At 43.1% G+C, this 13,332-nt stretch overlaps 1 protein-coding gene across 1 annotated transcript in view; it reads left to right on the top strand.

Moving 5' to 3' along the window:
- The window catches only part of Myo10 (myosin X), a 207,028-nt gene that overhangs the window by 164,207 nt on the left and 29,489 nt on the right, over positions 1–13,332 (top strand). The window contains exons 20-26 of the mRNA XM_027954392.2: positions 6,516–6,640; positions 6,742–6,856; positions 8,663–8,769; positions 9,860–10,093; positions 10,743–10,788; positions 11,466–12,332; positions 13,134–13,257. Coding sequence (XP_027810193.2) covers positions 6,516–6,640; positions 6,742–6,856; positions 8,663–8,769; positions 9,860–10,093; positions 10,743–10,788; positions 11,466–12,332; positions 13,134–13,257 — 1,618 coding nt within the window. The remainder of the gene's footprint in view (positions 1–6,515; positions 6,641–6,741; positions 6,857–8,662; positions 8,770–9,859; positions 10,094–10,742; positions 10,789–11,465; positions 12,333–13,133; positions 13,258–13,332) is intronic.

The raw sequence follows: 13,332 nt of genomic DNA, 5'->3' as shown, positions 1-13,332 counted from the left end.
TAGGATTAAATCCAGGCCTTTATACATGCTGGGCAAATGCTGTACTTCTGAGTTAACATCCCCAGCCCTTTTGGGAAATTTTTATTTGAGACAGGGTTTCTGAATCACCCAGGGTAGCATAAAATTTGTGATCTTCCTGCCTAGCTACCTGAGTAGCTAGGATTGCAGGTGTGTGTCACCATGCCTAGCTATCTAGATTCCGCCTCATGCTTCCCCTGAAGAAGTATGTATCCTTTTGAAAGTTATATCCTAAAAAAGCATGCCCTGTTTTTAGAAATATGCTGATAGGAAAATAGGTTTGATATGTACAAGTTTGATTGACATTCAGTACTAGTTTTCAAAAATGCAGAACTCTTTGATATACGTTCTCCATCATTTGATTTATTTTTGTCTTTTGGAGTTGGGGATTGAACCAATGGCCATTACCACTGAACAATATAATTATTCAATTTTAGCAATATTAAATCCCTTGAATAAGCCATTTTCCTTGTTGGCCTGCAGTTTTCTTATCTACCCACCCAAAAGCCACAAAATGGAATAAAATTACCCACCTAAGCCATCAGTCAAGTTTGTGTGTTACAATGCTATCTATGTTGAAGGATTTCTATCAGCACCTCATTCTCATAAACAAAACAAAAGCAGCCTGTAGTTCCTGCAGGGCTGCTAAGCAAGGATCTGAAATTCCTTCAATTTCAAAGTTGTTGAGAATTTGAAATTCAAGAATTTAAAGTCAAGAATTTGAAATCTCTTCCTGAAATTAAAGGACTTGAAATTGAAAGGTTTGAAATTCCTTCAGTTTCAGAATTGTTGAATAAGAAATAGCAGATCTTTGAGGCTAGAATAATAGAATTATCTTTTTTAAAAAAGCATTAATGTTTTTAAACATTTATGATTATTTTAGACTTAATAATATATCCTTTATAAAGAAATTGAGCCATCTGTTGATTAACCTATATGAAAATTCATTCTGAGATTAAGGCAAAATAAAATAACCTAGTTAACAATAGCTACTGTTGAAAATTAAATTCAACTTAGATATTTTTGTCAGCCAAGGCAAAATGGGCAATACAGTACATTTTCTTTCTTTTTCTTTTTTTTTTAATTCCCCTCTCAATCACCATATTTAATTTCACTTTATTTTAGCCTGCCTTAATTCCTCTTGGCCCATGGTAAGTTATAAGTTAAGTTAATTACAGTCAACTATATAGTGATCAGTTTATACATTTATAGTCGGATAAAGCACACCATTTCTTCTAGAGAAAATTATTTTTTTCCCTTCAAACTTATTTTTAAAAAGTGACCCTGAAGATCCTTTTTAGGGACAGTGGATGATAGCAGGGTGAAATGAGAATCTACTTCCTGTCAGCCCTGTCTCCTTACTCAGCAAGCCCTCCCCTCTCTGTGAGGTGAAAGGTATTGAGTATTGTTCTCTTCCAGAGGCTGCCGGCCTTGGAGGGTCTCACCTCAGCCATAGTGTTGGATCTCCCCCATCATCACCTGAAATGCTTTCTTGCACTATAGAACTTAATCATGTGTGTGTGAGATTCCTGCCTTCAGAGAGTAGAGGGAGGTCTCCCTGAAGTCCTAGCTGGCACTGGTGATGAATCCAGTGTGGCAGGCTGGATTCTCACCCATCTCCTTTCCTGCCTTCCTCCCAGGGTTCCCAGGTTGATATTCTCAAATGCTGAAAAGGCAGCAGAACATGGCAGTCCACATGTCTTCTTTCATAAGCCAGACTGACCTCCCCTCACCATAGACAGGTGTCGTGCTTCTTACAGTCACTATGCAATATTTATGAAATTAAGGAAGGCTGGGTAACATTCAGGGCAGTCAGATTCAATAAATGCATGCACTCTGTCTTCTTGGATGTAAACCACCCTCTCTGGTCTTTGTGTCCCCTCTGTCCCCAGTTGTCAACATAACTGGGGACAGAGGTTCTTTATATAAATTTTAAGCAGCAGGAGATGAGATTTGCCGCAATTGTGTTTTTTTTGTTTTGTTTTTATGGAGAGTTTAGTGTGCTCAGTTATCAATTGTTTGTTTTTGTCTAGTATTTCCTGTCTTTTTTTGGTTTCAGATTATAGAACTAGAAGCTTTTCAAATTTTTTTGTTTGTTTGGATTCAATTACCCCTAGTATAAATTGAAGCTAAATATATTTGATCATCTCCGGGACATAAACTTCCTCTTAAGCCCCTCCCTTCTTGCCATTTTAAATGCCTCAGTGTCGCCCTGGCCTTTAACACACTCTTTTCTTTTAAGACTTTTTGAGATAGAATTCACTGATCAGATAGTTGACTCATTTAAAATGTGCAATTCAGGGATTTTAAAAGTCCCCACATATGTGAAACCATTATCATAGTCAGTTTTGGAACATGTTCATCCTCTCACAGAGAACCCCCCTGATTCTCTAGCTGTCTACCCTCCTATATGGACCCCTATCTCATCCATCAGTCCATCGTTAATATACTTTCTAGAGATTTCCCAATTCTGGACATTTCATTTCATATGAATGAAATCATATGACAGGTGGTCTTTGGTGATTGGCTTCTTTCATTTGGCATGATGTTGTTATATTGTAGCATATTTCTGTAACATGAAGGTGCTGTGTGGGGGTGGCCTTTGTATTCTTGGGTTCCTTATGCATGAACTCAACCAACTGTGGATTGAAAATAATTTGGACCAAAAAAAAAAAAACCTGTATCTGTACTGAATGTGTATGGATTTTTTCCTTGTCCTTATTCTCTAGCATTTTAGCATATGATTTAAAGTATAGGGGAGCTTGTAGGTTATATGAAAATACTATGCCATTTTATATAAGGGACTTGAGCATCTGAGACTTTGGGTATTCACAGGGGGTCCTGGTCCCTTTCCCACTCACAGATGCCAGTAGACAACCATATACCATTAGATGGGTGTGTACCATATTTGCTTTATCCATTCATCAGTTGATTGACATTCTCTTGTTTCTTGTGACTTTCCCAGTCTCCCTTCTGACAACCTTTTACACTCTCCGGTTCTTTTTCTTTCTTCCATTCCAAAGTTCATCCTGTGTCTGATTTTTTCCCATTGTAACAATTATTATTTTGAAATGTCTCCAAAGATACAAAGTATTGGAATTTTTCCTTTTTATCTATGTGACTATTTCCTTCTATTAGTGCAGTCTGATTTTTTTTTCTATCCCTTTTTTTAAGCTGCCTCTTCCTGCCACCACCCATAGCAGCACCCCCAACTCAGTAATGACTTAGCACTAGCATGTCTTTCCTGCTTTTCTGCATGACATTATCTAGATGTGTATATTCATGTGCACATCCAAAGATGGATGGGGCAGGTGTTGTGGCGAAGGGCCATTGCTGCTTTTATGAAATGAGCTTAGCTTCTTTTTCTCAGTAAAACCTTATGTAAGGGCCCAAAGTCAACTAACATGTCTTTCATTTGGATTTACTTCTTAATAGCTGCTATTTTTCCTGGTGTGCATGGTTTTGAAGTGGACTCTGCTGTCCCTCTGATGATGGTCTTGTTCCCAGTGTTGTATATGTGGACACGGGGATTCCTTCTGCAGCACAGGTCTGACCTTGTCTGTGGCCAGTGGCTCTTGAACACAGCACCATCCATTTTGAGCACACCTTCAGCCCAGGTCCCTCCCAGACTGAAGACTGAGCTGGGCATGTTCTTTCTCTGCTTCACAGCATTTGTTCCTGCTCTTTCTGAGTGGAGCCCCCTTCCTCCAAGCTCTGGTTCCAGTCCACACGCTGCCATTAGCCTTTCAGTAGACTTTTCTCTCCTTTGTTCCCAAGGAACTTAATTTGTGTTAAAGATACAAATTATCTTTAATGTGGTATAATACTGGGCTTCCTGCCATGTGAGTGGTGGTGTTTTCATACGGGGCACCCCCCTAAACTTCAGGGTCCTGGAAAACAAAATCCAGCCTCCTACCCTTTTGTGTATCTTCCCTAGGAACCTGGAAACCTTGCACACAGTAGGTGTTTAATAACTATTCACTAACCAGATCCAGCTGGGACTCCTGTGACCATAATTGCCTGGGGGGTAGAGCTGTTCCTTCCAAAATCCAACCTATTTGTCACCATCCAAAGGTCACTGTTAGCACACCGCAGGCAGTCTTTGTTGGGGCAAACTCCCGCTCTGGAAAACTAGTTACCAGTCCAGACTGGAGTGCATTAGCAAAGTTTTGAAAAGCTAAAAGCCTTTAAGTTGCTTCTTGTCCAGCCTCCAGCTGTGACATCTTTGAAAGTTAAATTCACCAGAAAAGGAAGTTGCCCCGCAAAAAGAGAAGCACCAATGGAAAGCCAGGCTTGCCCGTCTCGTGATTGCGGGGTGGGTTGCTCAGGGCGACAGTCAGCCTGTAGATCCCCCATCCCCTGGTTAAATTGCTGGGAAGGGGCCAAAGGACAATGGTGATGGGAGTCTGACAATAGCAGCCGCTCCCAGGACTGTCTCCCTCCCCTCCATGAGCTGTATCAAATCCTACAGCCACACCACACTAATTAGCCCGAGAGTGGAAAGGGGTTGTCATGGCGACCGGGCACTTTTTAAAGCGCAGGAATGGTGTTCATTATTGTTCCGTGTCTTTCGCTGTGGGGAAAAGGTCAGTGTGGCAGTTGTTTTCCATATGAATTTTGGCCTGAGAGCCCAACGGAAGGTGGAATGTCCCTGGGAGAGCCTGGAAGATGGTAAGTGCACACAGCAAACTTCCTGGAGGGGGAGGCCCTTCCAATAATACCTTTCAGGCTGTTTTAATAGCTCGAGCTCTAACTAAGGAATTGTGCGGACTTTTTCAACTAGAGGCTGGAGGAGAAAGTAATTAAAGAAATTTTTTGCATCAGTTGCAGCCAGAGCTACAGATTTTTGGAAGCTGGAGATTTTGAATTAAACTCTGAGGCTCAGATGATTAGCTCCTAAATGTGGGTTTCTCTGATATGACGAACTTAACAAAAGTTGCATAATTCAGATGCTTTATTCAGTGTTCGTTTGGTATCTCTTCACTATCCTTTGTAGATTGTTACTGGTTCAGATTATATCCCCAAGTTAAATAGAACAGAAGCAGCAGAACCAAATAACTTCAAAACAAGTTACTTAACCTCTACCCTCATTTTTAAAACCTGAGACCCTGGCCTAAGGTCTGCCAGGAGTCATTTTGTTTCCATATTTTATGCTTCTCTTACTTTTCTAAGGATAGTTCAATCTAGACTAAAAATCAGAGAGCCCCAATTCTTAATCAGATAGCTCCAGCTCTTTGACTGTTTGCCCTGATTTCTTGGCTGCATTGGTCAGAATACTGCTAAGTAAAGACGACTTGGCCAGTGTTTGTATAAGAAATTTTTGAGAGGAGTCAGCCTGCTAGAAGACAGCAGCTATTCCATCAAAAACTGTCAGAGGGTGTGCAGAGCATTCTTTAAGTTTTTTTGTTAGTTTTGGAAGTGTGCAGGATATCATGGCTTTAAGCCTCATTTTGTGTTAGTGACTGACCGCATTTGCTAAAGACCACAGATTAAGCTCCTTGCATTTTTTGTACCTTTTAGCAATAGCATCCTTTGGTTCTGTTTTACAGTTCCTTTATTCAAGGTCGTGCGGAATAACAAAATAAAAGTTAATTAAAGGGGATGGGGTGGTTGAATTAAAAAATGAATTGCTGTTCAAAAAGCTGTAAATGAGGAATGACCCACTTTTTTCTCTTTATCCTAAAAGAAACTATTGTCCTGGAAGCAATGCCAATTTGTTTGGCAGCTGAGCAGAGAAGAGAGCACATTTCAGATGCTTAGTCTTGATTTGATTTCCTGTCTTTAATTTGTATGTTCTTGGGCTCACTGTGTCTAGTATGGGACTCACAATAAATGCGATATTTGACTAGAAACTGAGGAAATTTAAATTCTTTTTGTCTCTTTTATGCACTGGCCAGCATTACTGGTCCCCTTTTCCCCATCCCTCCATGTGCGCGCGTGCGCGCATGCGTGTGTGTGTGTGTGTGTGTGTGTGTGTATGTTTCCCCCTCACTTTCACTATATTCTGTAACTTTAAAATGCTCTTAAATTGAAGTTCAAAAAGTAAAACAAAGGGATATTTATGATACATTAGATTCTTTGGAAATGGATAGATTTTAAAATGGTGGTACATTCATGATACTTGTGAGATAGGTATTTGAACATGGATATTTATGTTAAGAAATTATTGGTAAGTTTTAAGATATAATGGTGTTATTAAAATATGATATATGCTAAAATATTTACAAATGAGATGGTATGAAGTTTGGAACTCTCTTGAAAACAGAGGGAGAGGATGAAAGCAGGCTCCTGAAGGGGGAGGGCTAGCTGGCATGGTCGTTGAGGAGAGGTGGTACATCCACTGGGGTTCATTTTCTAGCCTGTGTTTTTGTGTATTTTGTTCAAAATTCTACAGTTATGTGTGCACACTCGTGAAAGGCAGAGGTGAGGATGGCCATATCAGCACCGTCTTATCTGACTGTGTCATCTTGCTGCATCTCGCCTTTCTTGTGCTTTAGATGCCAGACCAGTTTGACCAGGCAGTTGTGCTAAACCAGCTGCGGTACTCCGGGATGCTGGAGACGGTGCGGATTCGCAAAGCCGGGTATGCGGTCCGAAGACCCTTTCAGGATTTTTACAAAAGGCAAGAGAGAGCTCAATGGATAGTCCTCTTTTCTTTTCAAAGGGGTGGGAGAAAACAAGTAACCCTAGCTCAAGGTGACAGTGCCCATCTCTGCATTGCAGGTATAAAGTGCTCATGAGGAACCTGGCTCTGCCGGAGGATGTCCGGGGCAAGTGCACAGCACTACTGCAGCTCTACGACGCCTCCAACAGCGAGTGGCAGCTGGGGAAGACCAAGGTACAGTGGCAGAGGACAATCAAACACCAGAGACATGTAGGGTGATGCCCGTGAGGCGTAGTGTTCCAAGATACTGCTCACCATTAGCTTTTTAGTATTTGGAAAAAGCTCATGTTGCCATATCCACTGCCATCTTTTGTCTTCCAAACACTGGAAGTTTTATGTGAAGTCCTTGACTCCTCAAGGACAGTGTTTCCTCAGGAGACACACTGAAACATCTCGTCCCAACTTTTCTCCTGTATGTTCAAGCAGAAGACACATGTTGGCTGGTGAGTGTCTCAGGGTCACAAATGGACGAGGCAGCTCCCAAATTTCCAGAAATGAACCCCCACACCCCCACACCCCCGCGCCCCAACCATTCTAACTTTCTGTGACTGAATGTTGGATGGTGTTGCTGCTACCGCAGCAGCTGCTGTGCAAGAGCCAGCAGGCAGTTTGGAATTCTGCAGGTTGCCAAAAGCTCCGTCCAGACAGTGAGAAGTAAAATCTGCTTTGGAACATGTTGCAGTGGCAGAGGCCTTAAGCCGCTTATGCTGGACAGAGATAAGTAGGAAGCAGTCTAGCCTGAACACCAAAAATCAGCCATGAAATCAATTGAACGACCTCTTCTCCTATGTCAGGGAATTGCCAAAACCTCACTTGTTCCCCACTCCCCTCCAGGGTCTTATCACATGGGAGAGACACAAATATGACTCCGCACACAGAAATGCAGGCAGTGGAGGTTATCTCTCCAAAGAGCTCGTCCTCCCGCCTGATCCTCCCACCCCTACACATGCAATGCAATGTGACCTGGGGCCTCTCACAGGCCAGGCAAGCACCCCATCTGCAGCTGCACCTCGGCCCTCAGAATTGCATTTGTAATGTCGATATTTTTATGCACATATAAGTTTTTAAAGCCAAGATCTCTGATTATAATCATTTAACAGGTGTGAACAGAGGGTTTCCCCACAGCTGCACAGTGGTGCAAACCTGTAATCCCAGGGACTTTAGAGGCTGAAACAGGATGATCACAAGTTTGAGGCCAGTCTGGGCAATTTAGCAAGGACCTGTCTGAAAATAAAAAAACAAAAAGAGCTGGGAATATAGCCAAATGGTAAAGCAGCCCTTCAAGGACCTGGGCTTGATACATTGTTATACAAATAGAGTGGAGGGATTTCCTCCTCATAGCAGAATAACCTTTATCCGACTTTCCTGAATCATCCTTTCTTCTCTTCCCGAGATTGAAGGGACTGGTGCTGGACCATGAACTACGTGTCCTGGCCCACAGTGAGATAAACCTTTAGAAACTCCAATAGCAATTTTATAGTAATTTTATGCCTATTGAATCTAGTATAATAACAAAAATAATGAGACTTGCATCTTTTATATACATATATATTTTCTTATTATTTTTGCAAAACTGGCAATTGATTGAACTGAGGTTGCTCTACCACTGAGCTACATCTCCAACCCTTTTAAGTTTTATTTTGAGATAGGGTCTTGCTGAGTTGTTGAGGCTGGCCTCAAAATAATGATCCTCCTGCCTTAGTCTCCTGAGCAGCTAGGATTGCAGGTGTGTGCCACTGTGCCCAGCCTTTTGTATATATTTATACCAAAAAATATTTTTATTGGATTTCACAAACATATTACTCCATGGCAGGCGGGAAGTTTAAAAAGCACTTTTCTAGAAAACATGACCCTATGAATTTGCAGTAGACAAAAAGAGAAGGAAAAAGCCTTGCCCACAAACAACAGCCCTGACTCAGAGATGCTTTCCTTCCCCCAACCAAGTTCCTTTCTTCTGACGTGCAACTTCCTCCTGGGCAGGTCTTCCTTCGGGAATCCTTGGAGCAGAAGCTGGAGAAACAACGGGAAGAAGAAGTTACTCGGGCAGCCATGGTGATCCGGGCCCACATCTTGGGCTATTTGGCACGGTAAGAGCCATGCCAAGGGGAGAGGGCCTGTAAGGGGCTGTGTGTGGCTCCATTGGGGTAGCCTGAGTCATTAGCATGGAGGGGTGTCCCAGGTCAGGCCTCTTAAGTAGCCACACCAGCAGCCCAAGCCCAGTAAGCCTGACCTGGGCGGAAGCAGGAAAGAGTACATGCCACTTTTTGACATCTCGGTTGCAATTCTCATTAGAGGATTCTACCAAGATGCCTAAATTATTTGCCTAGTTGCACTGCATCCTATGCTGAAGCCACAGCACCTCTGTTTACTTTGGTATTGCAGGTTAACTATACCTTGTCCAAAATGCATGGGACCAGAAAAATTTCAGATTCCAGAATTTTTGGATTTTGGCATGTTTGCATGCACTGTACTGGTTGAACATTCTAATGTGACACTCTGAAATCTAAAATGCTCCAGAATCTGATTGTCTTTTTGTTGCAGTGCTAAGGATTAAACCCAGGGCCTCCCACATGCTAAGCATGCCCTCCACATCAAGAACCCAAAACTTTTTGAGCATTGTGTCAGCACTAGTTTCAGGTTTTTAGAAGAGGGATGCCCACCCTGTGTCATTTTTGTCCATGCATTCTCTAGTTGTTTGGGGAAGGAGGCACCTCCTTTTAACTGCATTTTAGTTCTCTCCACTATGTGTAATAGCGGGCCACGTGAAGCTTCACACAACCACATTTTCTGAAATAGAGCATTTTCTGAAATAGAGTGCTCTCTATGATGGTATTTTGCTTTGTTTGTTTTCATATGAGCAGGAGAATATATCATATCTACTTGGGTTCTGTTTACCCAGCTTCCTGCCGGGCAATTCGAAGTCAGTGTTAGGGGTTCTGTGTTTATTTAGACAAGATAGTGATAGAGTTCTTACTTGTTTTGTTTATTATTCTTTTGTTTTCTTCTGTTTTGATTTAGCCAAAGGGCCTCCTTGTTCTCTCCAGTCTCCTAATGAAAGTATCTGATGAGAGTACCATTTCAAAACTAAGTTCTCTCCTCTTGTCTTGAAGCCTTAATGAAGCTTATTTGAATAACTCACAACCTCATTACTTCAACTGCTGTTCTTTTCCTTTGCAGAAAGCAATACAGAAAGGTCCTTTGTGGTGTAGTGACAATACAGAAGAATTATAGAGCCTTCCTTCTAAGGAAGAGATTTTTGCACCTGAAAAAAGCAGCCATAGTGTTCCAGAAGCAACTCAGAGGCCAGCTTGCCCGGAGACTTTACAGACAACTGCTGGCAGAGAAGTGGGAGCAAGAAGAAAAGAGGAAGCGGGAGGAAGAAGAAAAGAAAAAACGGGAGGAAGAGGAAAGGTGCGATGTCTTTCTTCCTTGGATGAAACAATAGGACACATTTTGAGTTTTATGCTCAATCTCTCTCAAGAATTCCCAGTGGACACTGCAGAACCTCCTATTGAAACAAACAGGGATTCTTGGCATCTGGAATGTAAAATTCCTTGGCAGTATTTGAAGCCCAGTTCTGTGCATATTTCTATTCACACATAGAATAGGGACCATGCCAAAGGCAGAGGCTACATTCTTCATATTTCTTAACTTGCATTTAGCAGAGCTTTTTAAAAGTTACATTTTGCTGGATGTGGTGGTGTACACCTGTAATTCCGGCTACTCAGGAGGCTGAGACAGGAGCATTGCAAGTTCAAAGCCAGCCTCAGCAACTAGCAAGGCCTTAAGCAATTAAACTGTCTTAAAATTAAAAAATAAAAAGGGTTAGGGAAGTGGCTAAGTGGTTGAGTGCCCCTGGGTGTAATTCCTGGTACCTAAATAAATAAAAAATAAAATTACATCTTGGACTGGGGATATAACTAAGTGGTAGAGCTCTTACCTAGCATGAACAAGGCCCTGGGTTCCACCAAAAAAAAAAAAAAAAAAAAAGTAGATTTTGCTGAAAAATCATTCTACAATTATTATGATTTTTATCTTCTTTTCTCTTTTCCATTTTTAGAGAAAAAGAGAGAATGAGAAGAGAAGCAGAGCTCCGTGCCCAGCAGGTGATGATTACTGTAACAGTTTGGCCTCTCCCTTATTTGCTTCCCTCCCACTGCAAACACTGCGTGTAGGAATCAAAACTGGGGGGGTGGGGGTGAGGGATAGGTAGAAGGAAAGAACAGCTTGAGGAAATGTTTATGGTTCATTTTCTTACATGTTTCCATTGGGGAAAGCTTTGTGATTGTCAAATTTTATTGTGATCACAACAGCATAGTTTCTTGAAGCCAAGGAAAACCCTGTGTTAATTTGCTAGGATTGATGTAATTGTATACCAGACGGGTGGATTAAACAATGGAAACTGAGTTTCTTACAGTTTTGGAGGGTGGGAGTCCAGGATCAGGCTTGGTTTTTCCTGAGGCCTCATATCTTGGACTTGCTGATGGCCACCTTCTCGCTGTGTCCTCACATGGGCTTTCCTCTATGTTTGCACGTCCAAGGTGTCTATGTGTCCTTATGACTTCTTATAAGGGCACCATCAGGTCAGATGTGGACCCACTCTAAGAGCCTTCACCGCTCTATATGTGCTGTCTCCAAGTACAGTCACATCCTGAGGTGTTGAGCAGTACAGAGGCACAGTTCAGGTCATGGCGATCATATTTCATCATAGTTCCAAAGAAGGAAGATGCTTGTGGGTTTTGGTAGTGTGACATTCTAAAACCCACCTTCCCATTGTATTCAGGAGGAAGAAGCCAGGAAGCAACTAGAGCTGGCGGCCTTGCAGAAGAGTCGCAAGGAAGCCGAACTGACCCGGGAGCTGGAGAAGCAGAAGGAAAACAAGCAGGTGGAAGAGATCCTGCGCCTGGAGAAAGAGATCGAGGACCTGCAGCGCATGAAGGAGCGGCAGGAGCTGTCCCTGACCCAGGCCTCCCTGCAGAAGCTGCAGCAGCTGCGGGATGAGGAGCTCCGGCGCCTGGAGGACGAGGCGTGCCGGGCTGCTCAGGAGTTCCTGGAGTCCCTCAACTTCGACGAGATCGACGAGTGCGTGCGGAACATCGAGCGGTCCCTGTCCGTGGGCAGCGAGTTTTCGGGCGAGCTCAGTGAACTTGCCGAGAATGCAAGCGCCGAGAAGCCCAACTTCAACTTCAGCCAGCCCTATCCCGAGGAGGAGGTGGATGAGGGTTTTGAGGCCGACGATGACGCCTTCAAGGACTCCCCCAACCCCAGTGAGCACGGCCACTCGGATCAGCGGACAAGTGGCATCCGGACCAGCGACGATTCCTCCGAGGAAGACCCCTACATGAATGACACAGTGGTGCCCACCAGCCCCAGCGCAGACAGCACGGTGCTGCTCGCCCCCTCCGTGCATGACTCGTCCAGTGGCGAGTCCACCTACTGCATGCCCCAGAACACTGGAGATCTGCCCTCCCCGGACGGCGACTATGACTACGACCAGGATGACTACGAGGATGGCGCCATCACCTCTGGCAGCAGCGTGACCTTCTCCAATTCCTATGGCAGCCAGTGGTCCCCAGACTACCGGTGCTCCGTGGGGACGTACAACAGCTCTGGGGCTTACCGGTTCAGCTCCGAAGGGGCGCAGTCCTCGGTGAGTAGTCCGGGATGTGGAAGCGCTCCACCCTCTCACCCCCTTGTCATCTGTCCCCTTAAGACACACGTCTAGAACCAAAGAAGGTAATTAAACCCCTTTCTCTTTCCAAAGGCCATTTGAATTATAAGTGATACTTTAATGTGCTGGTGATGGTTGGAGCCCAAAGCCCAGAACTGAATTTTGCCCAGGACCTTCGAAAACGGGCATTTTAAATGGAGCCTTAGGTTTGCTTTGCTGCAGACACACCCCAAACTGGAATCAAACTAGCCATGGGCATATTGAGAACTTTCTTTACAGTAACTTCACAATCCACACCACACTATGTGATGTTATCTTGTACTGGTTGTAAGGGAGGAACTTTTGAGTTTAAATATGCTCTTTCCAGTTTCTAATGTTATTTATAGTTTACTTTCATTTTTCCCCCTTTGATCATGCATTAAATGCTGTCTTTACTTTCTAAGACTTGAAAATGTTTTAGCATAGTAATTTAAAGGAGATTTAACTCTTGCATGGTTTGATTAAAATTATACCCTTAAAGAACAGTGCTCTTTTTAGAATCAAGCCTTTGGATTAAAGTATATCTTGTTTTTTTAGGTTTCAGTTCAACTGACAGTTTGACCTTAAAAATTAGTATTTTGTTATTCTGAATTCCTTTGCCACACTCCATTGTAATGTTATGAGCTGAGAGTGAACTTTTTGATCTGTCATTTTTTGATGTTTACCTATGCTGGCATTTCCATTGCTTGATTTCCATCCTTTCTCAACATTAATGTTCTGTCTCTTTTCCTCTTTCTCTAGTTTGAAGATAGCGAAGAAGACTTTGACTCCAGGTTCGATACAGATGACGAACTTTCTTACCGGCGTGACTCTGTGTATAGCTGTGTCACACTGCCTTACTTCCACAGCTTTCTGTACATGAAAGGTATGACCTACAGCCCCAGAGCCTGGGCCAGGGTACAGCAGTGGGAAATGGATTTTGCCTTCCCTGAACTGGTTG

This window comes from Marmota flaviventris, chromosome 5 (genome assembly GCF_047511675.1).
Source record: "Marmota flaviventris isolate mMarFla1 chromosome 5, mMarFla1.hap1, whole genome shotgun sequence".
Classification (NCBI taxonomy): domain Eukaryota; kingdom Metazoa; phylum Chordata; class Mammalia; order Rodentia; family Sciuridae; genus Marmota; species Marmota flaviventris.
The sequence above is the reverse complement of the archived record's forward strand: the minus strand, read 5'-3'. Positions and strand labels throughout refer to the sequence as shown.